The sequence below is a fragment of the Lissotriton helveticus genome, chromosome 3_1 (genome assembly GCF_964261635.1).
Source record: "Lissotriton helveticus chromosome 3_1, aLisHel1.1, whole genome shotgun sequence".
In the NCBI taxonomy this organism is placed as follows: Eukaryota; Metazoa; Chordata; class Amphibia; order Caudata; family Salamandridae; genus Lissotriton; species Lissotriton helveticus.
This window is the reverse complement of record NC_136061.1, coordinates 275,444,453-275,460,184: the sequence shown is the minus strand read 5'-3', so window position 1 is coordinate 275,460,184 and position 15,732 is coordinate 275,444,453. Positions and strand designations below refer to the sequence as shown.

General features: G+C 48.4%; 1 protein-coding gene across 3 annotated transcripts in view; it reads left to right on the top strand.

Moving 5' to 3' along the window:
* Window positions 1-15,732, top strand: part of USP32 (ubiquitin specific peptidase 32) — a 1,745,589-nt gene that overhangs the window by 897,586 nt on the left and 832,271 nt on the right. For all 3 annotated transcript variants that reach the window (XM_078679804.1, XM_078679802.1, XM_078679803.1), the window contains exon 11: window positions 734-795. In XM_078679804.1, the coding sequence (XP_078535930.1) occupies window positions 734-795 (62 nt within the window). The remainder of the gene's footprint in view (window positions 1-733; window positions 796-15,732) is intronic.

Below are 15,732 nucleotides of genomic sequence, written 5' to 3'. Positions count from 1 at the left end.
CTAGTTGCCCTAAGCTTCATGTACCACAGATGATTTGAAAGCGTTTACCTGCTTGCTTCATCCACAGGAATACACTTCTGCTGGGTAGGAGCAGTGACCACAATGCTATTTATTCTTGATGACCCTCGACAGAGTCTGCCTGCACATTCTGAACCACTAGAAACATCAGCAGCTGCCCTCCTGGCTTCATATTGGATTTTAGATGTTATTTGGGTGCAAGGAAAGTTTGTACTAACCACATTATTCCCTCACATCCTCACCTTGTTTGGCAATAATTCTGATTATGGTATGATAAAAACGCAGCACATTTTACAAGCTAACCATTGTGTGTATAATCGTTTTGAACTATTGTGACTTAATATGAGTTGTGCATTTGGCATTCTGGTTTTTGCAGTGATTGATAGACCTTGCAGTGCACACTGTTTTTACTTCAAATAGTCCAAGAGTAAGTTAGGTGAAGCACAGCACCCTTGAAGGAGGCAGGACATGAACGCTTGAGCTGATTGTGATTTTCCGAAAAATGCAAGAGGGCTGATGATTAGGCAAATAAATCCACTTTGTCGCTCATTGGCATAGTTTGTCATTCCTTTCTCACACTGTCCTCGAGTTTGTGTGAAGTACGTTTGAGCTGAAATATATGGCCAGTTAATTAGTTTATAAAAGGGGCGTGTGTTCAGAGCACAACTCAATAAATATGATATAACACATATTCAATTATTTTGCTTCTATCTAGGTATGCCACATAGTCTTGGGTTTACGACCAGCTACTCCAGAAGAAGAAGGCCAAATCATTAGGTATGTTTTAAACTAAATGCTTATACGTGACTGATACATTATTAAACTCTACTATTGCAGATACTGTATGTATTTCAGTTTGCAACGTTTGCCATTGCCTCGCCCCTTGTCTCTGAGAAATGTTTACAGTTTCTCTTTTTCCAGTACGCCTGCCAAGTATATGGTAAAATGTCTGCAAAAATATGTTTGTTGCGGGAGGTGAGAGATGATTGTAAATAAAAAATGTCAGATCTATTTACAGCTGGATTAATAACACATTTTAGAAGGCTGTTCTCTTTTTTTGATGAAAGACGTAGTGTTTGGTCTTAAAATTTCTTATCCCATACACAATGACCTGATTACATAGAACACCACAAACTTTCAATGTTATTTTTTTGATTTCAAAGAACTTTTTGTTTTCTTTTCAAACTCAAAATAAATCAAAAGGCAGGACAAAGGTGTACAGGTACATCATACACACCATAGCTAGAAGACATTGAAAAGGTGCTTCAGGAGGTGCATTGTAATCGGATAAATGCAATGGATAACCAGACTAGTAAGGGTACAGATTTTGGATTGTAATCAAGCGATAGTGTCTAAGTCTTCCAGTATACTTGAATTACGCATGTCTCTGTAATGATCAGCGAGGAACAGTCTAATTGAATCCGGTCGTCATTATTGTCATTGCTGTTATTGATAATCCTTTATCTAGCATGGTGCGAATCAAGAGAGAGAAAAGGAAAAAGGTAAAAAAATTAACAGAAAATAGTAGTAGTAAGAAGGGAGTGAGAGTAAGAAAGAGGTTAGAGCTCGGGGGTCAAAGGATAAGACTAAAGGTGGTGCATGCTGATTTTAGTAGTGAACCATCAATCTGAAAGAAACAGGTTAGTATTAGATTCCTCCTTACCTTAGAATTCCCCCAGGCATCAGACTGGATCCGGAAACCTTTGCGTAGCAGTACCCTTGCGCGTCGGTAGGCGTCGTCTGCGGCTCAGCGTCCGTCGTTGGCGCCGGGATGACGTCGCCGGAGTACTTAAACGCCGCCCTCGCGCGCTGACGTCAGTTCCTATTTTTTCCGCGCCAGCATGCGGCGATCCGGAACAGTAGTACCCTTTAGTCATTTTTTGACTAAACTTTTGAACTTTTAATCTTTTGATCTTCTTTTTCGAAGTCGAACGACTCTGACGGTGCCGGTAGGGATGCCCGGGTTTAAACCCTGCGTCGACTGCAACCGACTGATGTCGGTTACCTACCCCCATCGCCGGTGTCTCCATTGCCTGGGGCCCGACCACGATGACAAGTCGTGCCATGACTGCCGGGCCTTGACATCGAAGGCTAGGCGGGAGCGGTCCCGCAAGCGCCTCGAGCTCCGGCAGTCGGCCCCGCGCCGTTCAAGGTCCTGGTCCGGGAGGAGGTCGAGGGACCGGTCGCGGAGCCGGAGTCATCACGGCTCGGAGGATCAACAACACTCCTCGAGCTCCAAGTCCTCAGGTAAGAGGCACAAGAAGTCGAAGAAGCGACATTGCTCTTCCGACTCGCCCCGACGCTCGCGCGACCGGTAGGGGTTCGGGCGACACCGCCCACGTGGCTCCGCCGGAGCCGCAGGCGTCGCGGCCTGCTCCATACCCGCCGGTCCCTGGGCAGCACGCGACGCCGGAGGAGATTGATGCCTTCCTCTCGGCCATGAGGTCGCTCATTCCTCCGTCGGGTTCCGCGGCGCCTTCGGGCCCCGCGGCCCCGACTGGTAGCCCAAGCAGGCCGGGTGCTTTGGTCCTGGCGCCGTCGGGTGCTTCGGCCCAGGCGCCGTCGGGTGCTTCGGCCCCGGTGCCGTCGGCTACTTCGATCCCGACACCGCAAGACTCCACCAGATCCGGGCCCGGATCCGGGTCGTCGCCGGTCGACCTTACGACGTCGCCGGCGCCGGCTGCTAGGGTGTCACCCCCGACGCCGACCACAGTCGACGCCATCCCCATTTCTCTCCTCGGTCCGGGTCCGGCGCCGGAGCGGCGTCGCTCGACCCCGCTTTCGACGCTAATGTGAGATTTCTACTTCCAAGATCCGGCCCCATTTTTTGACCCTGAATACCAGGAGATGGGTGGCAAGGCGGATTGGGAGGGGTCTGAGGACCCTCTGGCACGTGAGTGTCAGCCTTATCAGGACTGGACAGGCGAGCTAGGGGACACCAGTGGTCTGGACACCTTGCCAGACACTGGCTTTGTCTCCCCTCCTACCGTTGCTACGGAGGAGGGGGCAGCCTATAGTGTGGTGTTGACGCGGGCGGCCAAGGCATTATCCCTTGAGCTCTCTGTCGCGGCCGTGAGGACTAACCTCCTCACTGAGGTCCTTAAACCGCAGGCAAGCTCGTCGGAGCCTCTGTTGCCGTTTAATGAGGCCTTGTCTGACGTTCTTCTGGGGCACCTGGTCCAGGCCCGCTACAGGTCCCCCTGTAGATAGGAACGTGGCCAGACGCCACCACCCGGCTCAGGGCGACCCTTGCTTCCTGTCCACCCATCCCACCCCCGAGAGCCTGGTTATCCAGTCCTCTAACTCCCAGACCGCATTCCCGACAGCTCCCCCCGATCGGGAATCCAAGAGGTACGAGCAATATGGTAAGGAGATGCTCTCCTCCCTGAGTTTGGGATTGCGGTCAGTTAACACCGCGTGCCTCTTGGGCCGTTATACCCACTCTCTGTGGGACACGGTCGCGGACGTGCTGCCACAATGTCCGGAGGAGGCCCGGACCAAACTCGCCCAAGCCATTGCGGAGGGTCGAGATGCGGCACGGTACTCCATCAGATGTGGATTGGATACTACGGACTCGCTAGGTAGAGCGATGGCAACGGCGGTGGCGATTCTTCACCACGCCTGGCTGAGGTCCAGAACACCTTTATGGACATGCCGTTTGATGGCCGTCGCCTCTTTGGCGACAAGGCAGAAAATGCGCTTGAGCGCTTTAAGGACTCCAGGGCTACGGCCAAGTCCTTGGGCCTGTCGGCCTGCGCCAGCAATCTGCTGCCTTTCACCCCTTTCGTGGCCAAGGAAGGGGCGCCCCTACACATCCTGCCAGCCGCAGACTAACATCCAGCGCGGTGGCGGACGTGGTAACCGCTGTGGCGGTGCCCGGGCACAACGGCGCGGCTAGTCCACATCCACCCCGCAGCATCCGCCTCAAAGCCTTCTAGTCCGAGCTTTCAGGCCCACGAGATGCCAGTGGGGGGCAGGGTTCGCCATCACCTCTCCCAATGGCACGACATCACATCAGACAGGTGGATGCTGCAAATCGTCCGAAGAGGCTACTCCCTCCCCTTCGAGACAACCCCTCCAGCCATGCCACCGCAGTACCACCGCGTGTCGTGGGATCACTTAAATCTTCTGCGAGAGGAAGTTAGGGCCCTCTTGGCCAAGGGGGCTATCGAGCACGTTCCTGGGCCAGATGTAGGGTGTGGTTGTTACTCCCACTACTTTCTGGTTCTCAAGAAGGGCAAAGGGGGCCTATGCCCTATCTTGGACATGCGTAACGTCAACGGCTTCCTCCGGAAGGAGAGATTCAAGATGCTGACACTGGCTCAGGTCTTAGCTGCCCTGGACCCAGAAGACTGGATGGTAGCGTTGGACTTGCATGATGCTTATTTCCACATCCCCGTCCTGCCGGCCCACCGGTGCTACCTGCGGTTCACGGTAGGCCACGAGCACTTTCAGTTTACCGTGCTCCCCTTCGGCCTTACCAGCGCCCCACGGGTGTTCACCAAAATGATGGCGGTGGTCGCAGCTTATCTGCGCAGGTTAGAGGTTTCAGTCTTCCCCTACCTCGACGACTGGTTGTTGAAGGCTGGCTCGCCCCAGACAGTCGTCAGCCACCTCTAGACTATGGCTGACCTCCTGCACCTGCTGGGGTTCTCCAGCAATGTGCCGAAGTCACACCTGTGCCCCTCTCAGAAGCTCCTCTTCATCGGAGCGGTTCTAGACCAGGCGCAGTTTCGGCTTTATCCTCCCAAACAGCGGCTCTGATTCCGATCTTTCAGCCTTTATCCCGAGTCTCGGTCAGGTTGACTCTGCGGCTTCTGGGGCTGATGGCCTCCTGCATCCTTCTGGTGCATCACGCCAGGTGGCGGATGCGGGCTCTGCAGTGGGACATGATGTTTCAGTGGGCCCAGCATCAGGGCAACTTGTCTGACCATGTCTTGATCTCGGAGGGCACTGCAAGACAGTTACAGTGGTGGCTCACGGACCGCGATTGGGTCAGCGGCAGATCCCTCTCCCTACCCCAACCGGAGCACGTAGTTGTGACTGATGTGTCCCTCCAGGTTTGGGGAGGCCACATGGGAGAGGCGGAGATCAGAGGCCTCTAATCTCCGGCAGAGTCCCAGCTCCATATCAACCTGCTGGAGCTACGGGCGATCTGTCTTGCACTGAAGGCATTCCTCCCCTCTGTCCGGGGGAGTGTGGTTTAGGTGTTCACGGACAACACCTCCGCCATGTGGTACTGCAGCAAACAGGGCGGGGTGGGGTCGTGGACCCTATGCCAGGAGGCTCTGCGCCTCTGGCAGTGGCTGGAACATCAGGGCGTGACCCTGGTGGTTCAACACCTGGCAGGTTTCCTGAACGCCAGGGCGGACGAACTCAGCCGTCGGTGCATGATGGATCACGAATGGCACCTGAACTCGGACGTGGCGCAAGGCCTCTTTCAGCAGTGGGGAGAGCTTTGGTTAGATCTATTCGCCACAGGAGAGAACGCGCAATGTCATCAGTTCTGCGCGTTGGAATTTCCAAGGCGGCACTCGCTCGGAGACGCCATTCGTCGCGAGTGGAGTTGCGGTCTATTGAACGCCTTTTCGCCTATATCACTTCTGCCCAGAGTGCTGAAGAAGATCAGGAGCAACCGGGCCCAAATCATCCTTGTGGCTCCGGACTGGGCACGGAGGTTCTGGTATCCCGAGCTACTCAGCCTGTCTGTCGATCCCCCGATTCGTATGCCTTTTCAGGAGGACCATCTGTCGCAACATCAGGGGACGGTCCTCCACCCGAACCTGTCCAGTCTCCATTTACATGCTTGGAGATTGAGCGGCTGCAGTTGAGGCCATTTGACTTGCCTCCTGAAGTCTGTAATATCATTCTGGCAGCCAGGCGTCCCTCCACAAAATCGGTATACGCCTGCAGGTGGAACAAGTTTGTGGCATGGTGCACAGCAAAGGCTGTGGATCCCCTTTCTGCCCCTCTTTCAGAGGTTCTCCTCTTTCTTCTCCCTCTTGCCCAGCAGGGCTCTGCTCTGGGCACTCTGAAGGGCTACCTCTCAGCCATTTCCGCCTTCTTAAGGCTACCTGATCAGCCCTCTTTGTTCAAGTCCCCCATTGTAAATAGGCTTTTGAAGGGCATCACCCATATGTTTCCTCCAGTTCCTTTCGTGATCCCTCAGTGGGACTTGAACCTTGTTCTTACTTTTCTGATGTGCGCTCCCTTTGAGCCATTCCATAATTGTCCTCTTCGCCTTCTAACTCTGAAGACCTCTTTCCTGGTTGCCATCACCTCTGCCAGGAGAGTCAGTGAGCTCCAGGCCCTTTCCTCTAAGCCTCCTTTCCTTTCAGTCCATCCGGACAAAGTTGTGTTGCGGACGCGACCCTCTTTCCTGCCCAAGGTAGTCACAGCTTTCCACATCGGGCAGTCCATCACTTTGCCCACCTTATTTCGGCCTCCACATCCCTCGAAAGAGGAAGACAGGCTCCACCGTCTGGACCCAAAACGTGTGCTCTCATTCTATCTGGATCGCACACGCCAGTTCCGGGTGGATGACCAACTTTTCGTTGGTTACGTGGGCACTAAGAAGGGATGGGCGGTGCACAAGCAAACCATTTCTCGATGGGTTGTCTTGTGCATCAAGGCTTGTTACTCTTTGGCTCGAAAAGAGCCTCCTGTGGGGCTTCGTGCCCATTCCACACGGGCCACGGCGGCTACTGCTGCCCTGGGCCGAGGAGTCCCCTTGCAGGACATCTGTCAGACAGCTACGTGGGCCTCGCTGCACACATTCGCAAGACACTACTGCCTGGACAGCCAAGTTCGGAGAGATGGCTTTTTCGGCCGTTCCGTTCTCCAGGACTTTCTGGTGTGATCATTGGTTCGCAGACCCACCACTGGGGTTGGTATTGCTGGGGTATCTATTTTAAGGTAAGGAATCTAATACTAACCTGTTTCTTTCAGATGCACAAGTTACTTACCTTCGGTAACGATATATCTGTAAGAAACAGTAGTTAGTATAGAATTCCTTACCGCCCCACCCATCCTCCCCGTTCTGCGAACCGATATCTAGGGTTAAGGTCATCCCCTTTCAGGGCCCTAGTTTTTATGGCACCAGTGTTGGTTTTTATCATGGCTCTGCGTTTTCTGGCGCGGAGAAGCTGTGTTTAAGAACTGACGTCAGCGCGCGAGGGCGGCGTCTAAGTACTCCGGCGACGTCATCCCGGCGCCGACGACGGACGCGGAGCCGCAGACGACGCCTACCGACGCGCAAGGGTACTGCAACGCAACGCAAAAGTTTCCGGATCCAGTCTGACGCCTGGGGTTATTCTAAGGTAAGGAATCTAATACTAACTACTGTTTCTTACAGATATATCGTTACCGAAGGTAAGTAACTTGTGCTTTAATCCCAATGGGTTGGTTTCATAAGCAGAGGGGACCGTAAAGTGGCGTGATATAGGCGCTTCTGGGATTGGTAGCTCAGGGGGGTTTAAAAACTTTAGGGGTAGAGTCAAGCGCTTTTCATAGCTTCCTATGCCTCGATTTCCAAGAGGAGGTGTTTAAGGCAATATTGTCTGCTCCTCTTAAAAAAGTTAACCATTCTTGCCATTTTTTTAATGTGATTTTCCCATAACTCTTCCAATTACACAATACTATTTTACACACCAATGTTAGCATTAAGTCAAGCAGATAGCGGTCATCCTCTCCCTTCAGATCTGGGCCCAAGAAGCTGGCTAATATGTATGATAGCTCTTTAACCGGTGAGATGTTGAGTGTCTGGGGAAATTAATTTGAAAGTTTGATTCCAAATATTTTATAACATAGGACATAGCAGGAGCATGTGAGATAAGTCACCTGTATGAGAGTAGCAATTCCAGCATAGTGGATACTGGGTTAGTTTTAGTTTAAATAGTCTTTCAGGGGTCCAGTAAGTCCTATTTATGAACATGAATTTTGTTTGTGAAAGATTAGGGAAGATTTTGTGTTTGAAAGACATTGTATGTATTCGCGGCCAGTCCAATGTAATTGGTTTGCTGTTCAGTTCTGCCTCCCATTTTGATACATTGCTCAAATGTTGCTTACCCGGCGAGGGGAGAAGTAATTTGTAGATCCTTGAGACTGTGTGACCAGCAGTCAATAATTGGGAAAGTTTTGAGCGAAGTGAGGGGGGGTTAAAAATGGAATTAAGTTTGGAGATCTGTACTTTCAGCTTCAGAAAGTCGTAGAAATCTAACTCTGTTAAACCTTTCTCATTTTTAAGTGTGGAGACAGGAATAGGAGAAGTCTTATTACATAGGTCCTTGACGACGTTAATACCCTTTAGGGACCACTTTTCCCAAAATATGGTTTCTTTATTTATTTTTATCGCAGGGTTGTTCCAGATCACCTGTAAATTTAAAGCACCCATTTTTGTTGGAGAAAGGGTATCCAGCCGTGTTAAGGCTTTTTAATTGTTTATTATGATATAATTAGAGTGCCCCAGTTTAGTGGTCTCACTGTCATAATTGCTTGGGGGGGAGTTCCTTTAGTGATATTTAATTCTACATCCACCCATTGTGGTTTGTAATTAGAGTTATCCATAAACCATGATGCTCCTTGTTTGCAAAGATATGCTATTTGATAAGTTCTGAAATTTGGTAAGCCTACTCCTCCATTATTTTTTGCAAGCCTCAACTTACTTGTAGATATCCTTGCTTTTTTCCCTCGCCATATGAAGTTGCTGATAACATCTCCACTGCCCCGTCTTTATTTTTCTTTGTTTCTCTCTTCTCTCTTTTATTTCCTCATTTTTTTCTTTCTTTCAATGTTATTTTAATCCAAAAAAGGGGGCAGTTTTGTAATCTATCTGACCCTAGGTCAGGCTGTGCTTATTTATCAGTCGTGCCCAACTCAGAGTGTTCTGCGTTCTAAACATTTAGACTTTGTCAACCCACCACACACCTATTCACATCAAAAATAGAGAAGGAAAAAAGGTGTGAGATGTCAGAAAGTACCTCACGTAAGCATCACCCATGGAGTTACTGGTTGGTACTCACCAGTTGGCTCACGTTGTCATCATCGGTAACTTTCATGACCAAAACAGGAAAGGGAAAGTGAGAAATGTAAGCCCAAATCTTAAAGTTGTGTGAGAAAAAGGGTGAAGAATAATATATATGGTGTCGATGATTATATCATCCAGCGGCCATCTGGACCTTGTAACGTGCTAAAGGAAAACACTTTTCCAATCTAAAATGAGTTGCGGCTCACTTTCAGTTATACATACTTTACTTTTCACAGTGACCTCACTCAGATAAAAAAAACGGCATGTTTAGACCATCTTAATTGGAATGGCCGACATGTTTCAGTGCCTTGCAATTTTTGGCAATTTCATCAGGGCTCGGGGACGTAAGCCACCTTGCTGATGCTTCAAGAACAATATGTGGTGGTTGACAAATAACATAAAAGAAAGATATTGCCAGGCATGTAAAAACACATATGAAATAATGTTTGGTGGCGACCTTGCCACACCATTTATTTGAGCAAAATATGCATAGTTTATGCCATAATTACCAGGTGCTTGCCAGGTGGCCTTCTACCAGCAACACACTCATGTAGGGGAACAAAAACGAATTTTAACCTCGTTTCCCCATCAGGTAAACTGCATCCACCAGTCGTCAGCCTTTGAATACATACATGCATTATTTAGCCATCAGGTACAGGTTCTCCATTTAATATAACAAATCCTTTTACAATTCCTGCTCCAGAATATGCAGTACAAATACAATAAATAATTTTCAACATAAATCACAAATACAAATTAATGTGGCATCCTAACATCAATATAAAACAATAATAAAAAGTCCTTTGCGACAAAGGACTTTTTATTATTGTTTTATATTGATGTTAGGATACCACATTAATTTGTATTTGTGATTTATGTTGAAAATTATTTATTGTATATGTACTGCATATTCTGGAGCAGGAATTGTAAAAGGATTTGTTATATTAAATGGAGAACCTGTACCTGAATATATGATTGCCAAAAATGTTATGTAACGTGTAAAAAAGTGTTTTTAACTAAATTTTATAAAGAATAAAACTTGAGAGACAAAAGTAAACTTTAGTGTTGTGCTGAAACAATTACTCGTGTCACTATCTTACACTAAAAAGTTGACATTAGTGTGTAGGCCTATTGGTCACTAACAGAAAGTCATTAACACAGAAAGGAACCCTTTTTGATATTGTCTGATACCCAGTCCTTTCTGGTTTTCTGGGAAACTCTCTCTTTTTTGAAAGTTATTTAGCCATCACACATTTTTTGCTTATGCCAATGTTTCGACATTTATCTCATGTTTTCCTATTACCATCTGAATGCCTTCTTTACGTCTTTAAAATGTGCACATGAACGAAAGCCTTCAGGCCCTTGCCTGATCTGTACATTCTAAAGCCAGAAAGCTATTCACTTGTCACCCAAACCCGCTTTCTACTTCTCGGGTCTTGCACTACACCAGACGTGTAAAACTGCGTGTAAAAGTAGATGGGCGAGACATGCCTTCCCATCGCCCGCATCATACCACTCAACGCTTTACCAGTATTCTGGGCTTCAACCTCCTCCTGGATGCCGAGAGAGCTTGTGCTCCTGGTAAAGTATGCGTATCGTGACCTGGAAGTAGGACTGAGGACCCGCCCTCTCACCTGGGTCACCGGCCTGCACCGCCCAATAGTGTAAGCACAGGAGTCTGGTCAACGCCATCCACCATTGTGTGTTAGACAGAGATCTTAACTGGGCGCCATCTTCGAGTTGTACAAATACTTCTTCATTGCAATTGGGATTCAGTGAGCCGGATGGACTGAACGCTCAGTGTATATAATTCTACTTTCAATTCGACCACAGATCTTACTAGGGCACCGTTTTTGAATTGTAAACGGCCGTATACGCTGCATTTGATATGTTTGTTGTTTAAAGTGCAGTAGTGACCAGTGGACTGAACACTTAGTATGTTTAATTTTTCTATTGGCTGGCAGATAGTCAATCATGGCTCTCCCAGTTTTATGGCGTATATACATCACTACCTCATATATTTTCCTCTGATGCTACCACCAGTGCACAGTAATAGAGTAATTAATACAGTGTATGCGAGGGCGTGTACTGCAGTACTGTATACAGCTATTGGAAGATACCCAAAATGCATTTTGCAAGGTCCACTTTCTACTTTGGACGCCCAGACATGAAACCATTGATTTATGTGATAATTTCCCAAGACGGACTACTGATGGATTTAGTCAAGTGTACCTGAGTGGGGGCAAAACTCCACAACTATCCCTTACTGATCAATAATTATTCTCATGATTGTGAATATTAGAGTTCTCCGCGCCAGTGCTAGTCTGTTCACACTGTTTGTATAGACAGATACCGACATATGCTGGGACATTTATTTCAACATTGTCCATTGTTCCTGTCATATATCATGTCCTCCGGCAGAGCTCTTGGGGGCCTGTTCCTACGTGTCCACCCTGTTCCATTCAATTGAATCATTCAGGCCCATTTGGTCTCCTTTTTCTGTAAAAATCCAGTGCACCTCTTTTCTTACCAACATGTCCTCAATGCTATGTGCGTCTCCCATTACTCTCTCCAACACAGTCCACTTTAGATTCCTGTAGTTGTTTTTCATCTCCTGATAGTGCCAGATCAGTTGTGTTGTCAATTTCCCTGCCTTGAGGGTGCTAAAGTGTTCTTGAATCCTCACTTTTACTTTTCGGGACGTGAGGTCGATATAGTGCAATCCACAGGCACAGGTTAATCTGTAGATTACACTCGAAGTGTTACAGTTACTGACTTTATTTTGATGCCAGTTCTACCATCCACCAACTGAACACTCTTTGTTTTCTGGGTTAGCTCACAAATGGTACAATTCCTACATGGAAAGTGTCTGATGGTATGCCTGAATCCTTTTTCTGTTGAGATTGATGGGTATGGAACAGCCGGTCTCTCAAATTAGTCGCCCTTGTAAATGCAAACCTCAGTGGAGGCATTTTTTTCTGTCAAGTATCCATCAAAGACCAATGTATCTGTGACGGGGTGAATCGGTCCAAGACAGATGAAGACCGGAATTCAACCCTCTCCTTTCTCCCTATACAGCCAGCTGAGACCTGGAACAGAGCAACATCAAGTGTGTTCGCGCCAGAAGAAGAAAGCGAGCACTGTTTCTTTAACTGGGCCGAGTTTGGTCCCAGCCCCGCCCCCTTTTGTGACGTGACGCTCCAGGAAGGAGAAATTCCCGGAACGAGTGAGAAGCCGGTGTGTCGAGTGAAGAGGAGAAAGCGGGGAGAGTCCTGGGAGTTAGCTGAGAACGAGAGCGAGCGGACGCCATCGGGAAACCAGCAAAGCCAGGAGGCCAACGTCAAGACGAATCCCCGAGCCACGCTTCAAGGGAAGCGTGGCTTAGCCAGGTACGATCAAGGATCACGGCGTGGGAGGGAAGGAAGGGGCCAAACCCACCTTGATTCACCCGTCCGGCATTCCTCTCACCCCCCTACCCTGAGCACCGACGGCACCTCACGACACCCTCTTTAACTAAAGGCTGAGCACCGTGTGTCTCCTCACCCCCTACCCTTGCACGTTGTATATAGAACACCCGTTTGAAACTGGTCTATTTTCTTTTCCTTCTGTTACGTTTCCCGACTGATTGGAGCAACCCGTCAACCTGGAGTGGAGAAGGAGCCCGGAGAGACGTACAAGTCGTTTTCCCCAGATAAGAACGACCGCAAAACACCTTTCCCTTATTACACAAGTACATTACGAAAACAGAGGGTACTAAAATCAATAAAACCCTCTCTATCCCCTATTCCTGTTCCCGTGAGTTTCTCTGACCCGTCACAAGTGGTGGAGAATGCGGGCAGTCCAATAGCCATCTGTAATACCAAGATGGAAGACCTGCTACAGCACCTTGTGAAAGGACAAGAACAATTAGGATGGCCAGTGGAGTAGCAGCTCAACTCAGCCCGAGCGGACAGAGAGACTTTTCAGAGCACAGTATCCGCGCAAATAGAGGGGTTACAGAAGTTAATGACTGAATCAGCCGTTAACCCACCTACTAGGGAATCCCGACCTCCTCCCACACCCTCAGGGATTTCCCTACAAACGTATTCGGCGGGAGAAGACCCCGATGCTTTCTTGTTAAATTTTGAGAGAGCCGCCCTAGCATGCGGTTGGCCATTGGCGAAGTGACCTTTCTTTTTGGCTCCCCTATTAACCGGAGAGGCACAGGCGGCATACCAGGTTGCTAATGCCACAGGTAACGCCCCCTATGAAAGCATTAAAGCCATCACACTAGACCACTTGGGTCTCGACACAGAGGCCTACCAGGTGCGCTTTAGAAAGGAGAGGAGTACCACAGGAGAGAATCCGAAGACCCTATTCTTCCGGCTAAAAGCGGCGCGGATAAATGGCTAAAGCCCTCAGTCAGTTCAAAGGAGGATATCGTGGACAAGATTTACTTGGAGCAATATCTAGAAGCCCTGCCCTATGGGACTCAGAAATGGTTGCGGCAACATTCCAACCTAACGACCGCCCAAGCCACGGACATGGCTTCAACCTTTTCAAGGGCACAACCACGATTGCACCCCTGGGAGCTAGAAAAGACCAACAAACCACCACCTATTAAGGGGGAGAAAAAACCTAGACCTACTCCAGAGACTTTTATTCCGCGCGCCCATAAACCTGATATCCCTAGTTTTAAGGGCCCGCAAGGCTTTGAGTGTGGGGCCTGGGGTCATATTGCAAGACTGTGTCCCCAAAGGAACAGTCCCAAAGAACCCATGGACGTGGGATATCTGCCGAAGACGGTTCTCTATTCTGCTGAGCTTGGAGGGTCATATCACGTAAGAGTAAGAGTGAATGGAAAATCCATCAAGGCCCTGTTCGACTCGGGATGTAAACAATCTGTCATCCAAGGGGTATTTGTGCAGTCCAAACAGGTGATACCACAGAAATTAGTGTACATTAAGTGTGTCCATGGAGACATAAAAGACTACCCCCTGGCAAATATACCCCTAGCGCTAACAGACGGAAAGACTTAGGAGGTCAAGGTGGGGGTTTTGGAGACACTACCTGAAGAGATCATCATAGGAACAGATAACCCCCACTTCCTTGACATGTTCTCTAGAATGATAAAACCCACAACAGATAAAGATCAATTCGGTGTCCCCGCTTTTATGTCAGCAGAGCCATGGGCCACCGATAGGAGTTTTAAGTTCGCTCAAGCGAACGACGCCACCTTTTTCAACGCTTGGGAACAGGCACATTACACACAAGACAGTCCCGTACCCAAGTTTCCACGCTTCAGTATTAAGGAAGGGCTATTATATCGGCAGGGCACACAAGAAGACCCCCTACAGTTGTTGGTCCCGTCCTCCTTCAGAGAACAGATAATGTTTTATTCACATACACACCTCTTAGCGGGACACTTAGGGAGCGAAAAAACGACACAAAACGTGTTGCGATATTTTTACTGGGCTGGGGTTTACCAAGAGATTAAGAGACACTGTCAGGCCTGTGAGGTATGTCAAAAGAAGAACTCTTACAGACCGGCAGCCGTACCTTTACAACCCCTCCCCATTATAGGAACACCTTTTGAAAGAGTGGGGATGTATTTTATAGGACCCCTCACAAAGAGCCGGAGGGGAAACGTGTACGCCCTGGTTATAGTGGATTATGCCACCAGATTTCCCAAGGCTTTTCCCCTGAAAACCCCTACCTCCAAGGTAATAGCAGAGAAGTTTGTTGAATTATTTTCCTGAGTAGGCTTCCCAAAAGAGATCCTAACGGATCAAGGCACTCCATTCGTGTCCAGATTGATGCGTGAGGTATGCAGACTATTAGACCTCCAACAAATTAAGACGTCTGTCTACCACCCCCAAACCGACGGGCTCGTAGAGCGTAACAATGGAACCCTTAGAGCTACGCTCAAGAAAATGCTTTCGGTCAACGGAAGAGATTGGGACCTCATAATTCCGTTGACCTTATACGTGATAAGGGGACAGACTCAAAGTAGCTTGGGGTGTTCCTCATTTGAAATTTTGTATGGGCACCAGCCATGGTCACTGCTCGAGATGACCAAGGAAGCCTGGGCGGCGGAGAAACAAGGGGAAGAAGGAAGCATCCTTGAATACAGCTACTCCCTTAAAAACAACTTGGGCAAGATCAGAGAACTGGCCTATTCCAACCTGGAGAAGAGCCAAAGGAAGCAAAAGACATGTTATAATAAAGGAAAAAAATGGAGAAAACTAGAGATCGGTGACTGGACTCTCGTTTTATTACCATCTTCTATGAAACGATTCCAGTCAGAATGGATGGGACCATATAAAGTGGTCGATACCATTGGAAGAACGAGCTACAGATTTCAGGTATCGTCGAGAAAAACACAAATCTATCACATTAATCTCCTTAAGAAGTGGATAGGGCCTCCCCCAAAGACAACAATCTCACCTTACCTACAGGTTCCACTTCATCCTCAACCCTATAAGACCTGGTGGTTAACGAAGACCTTAGGGAGGTGGAGCGAGACAGCCTGCAACAGGTATTAAAACCTTATTCTCCCCTCTTCTCTGATTTACCAGGGAAGACTTCCCTGACAGAACATCAGATTGAAACAAAACCTGGGGCCTTTGTAAAACAAAGACCTTACAGGATTCCAGTGGCAAAAAGAACAGCTGTACAGAACGAAGTTCAAGAGATGTTACGCTTAGGTG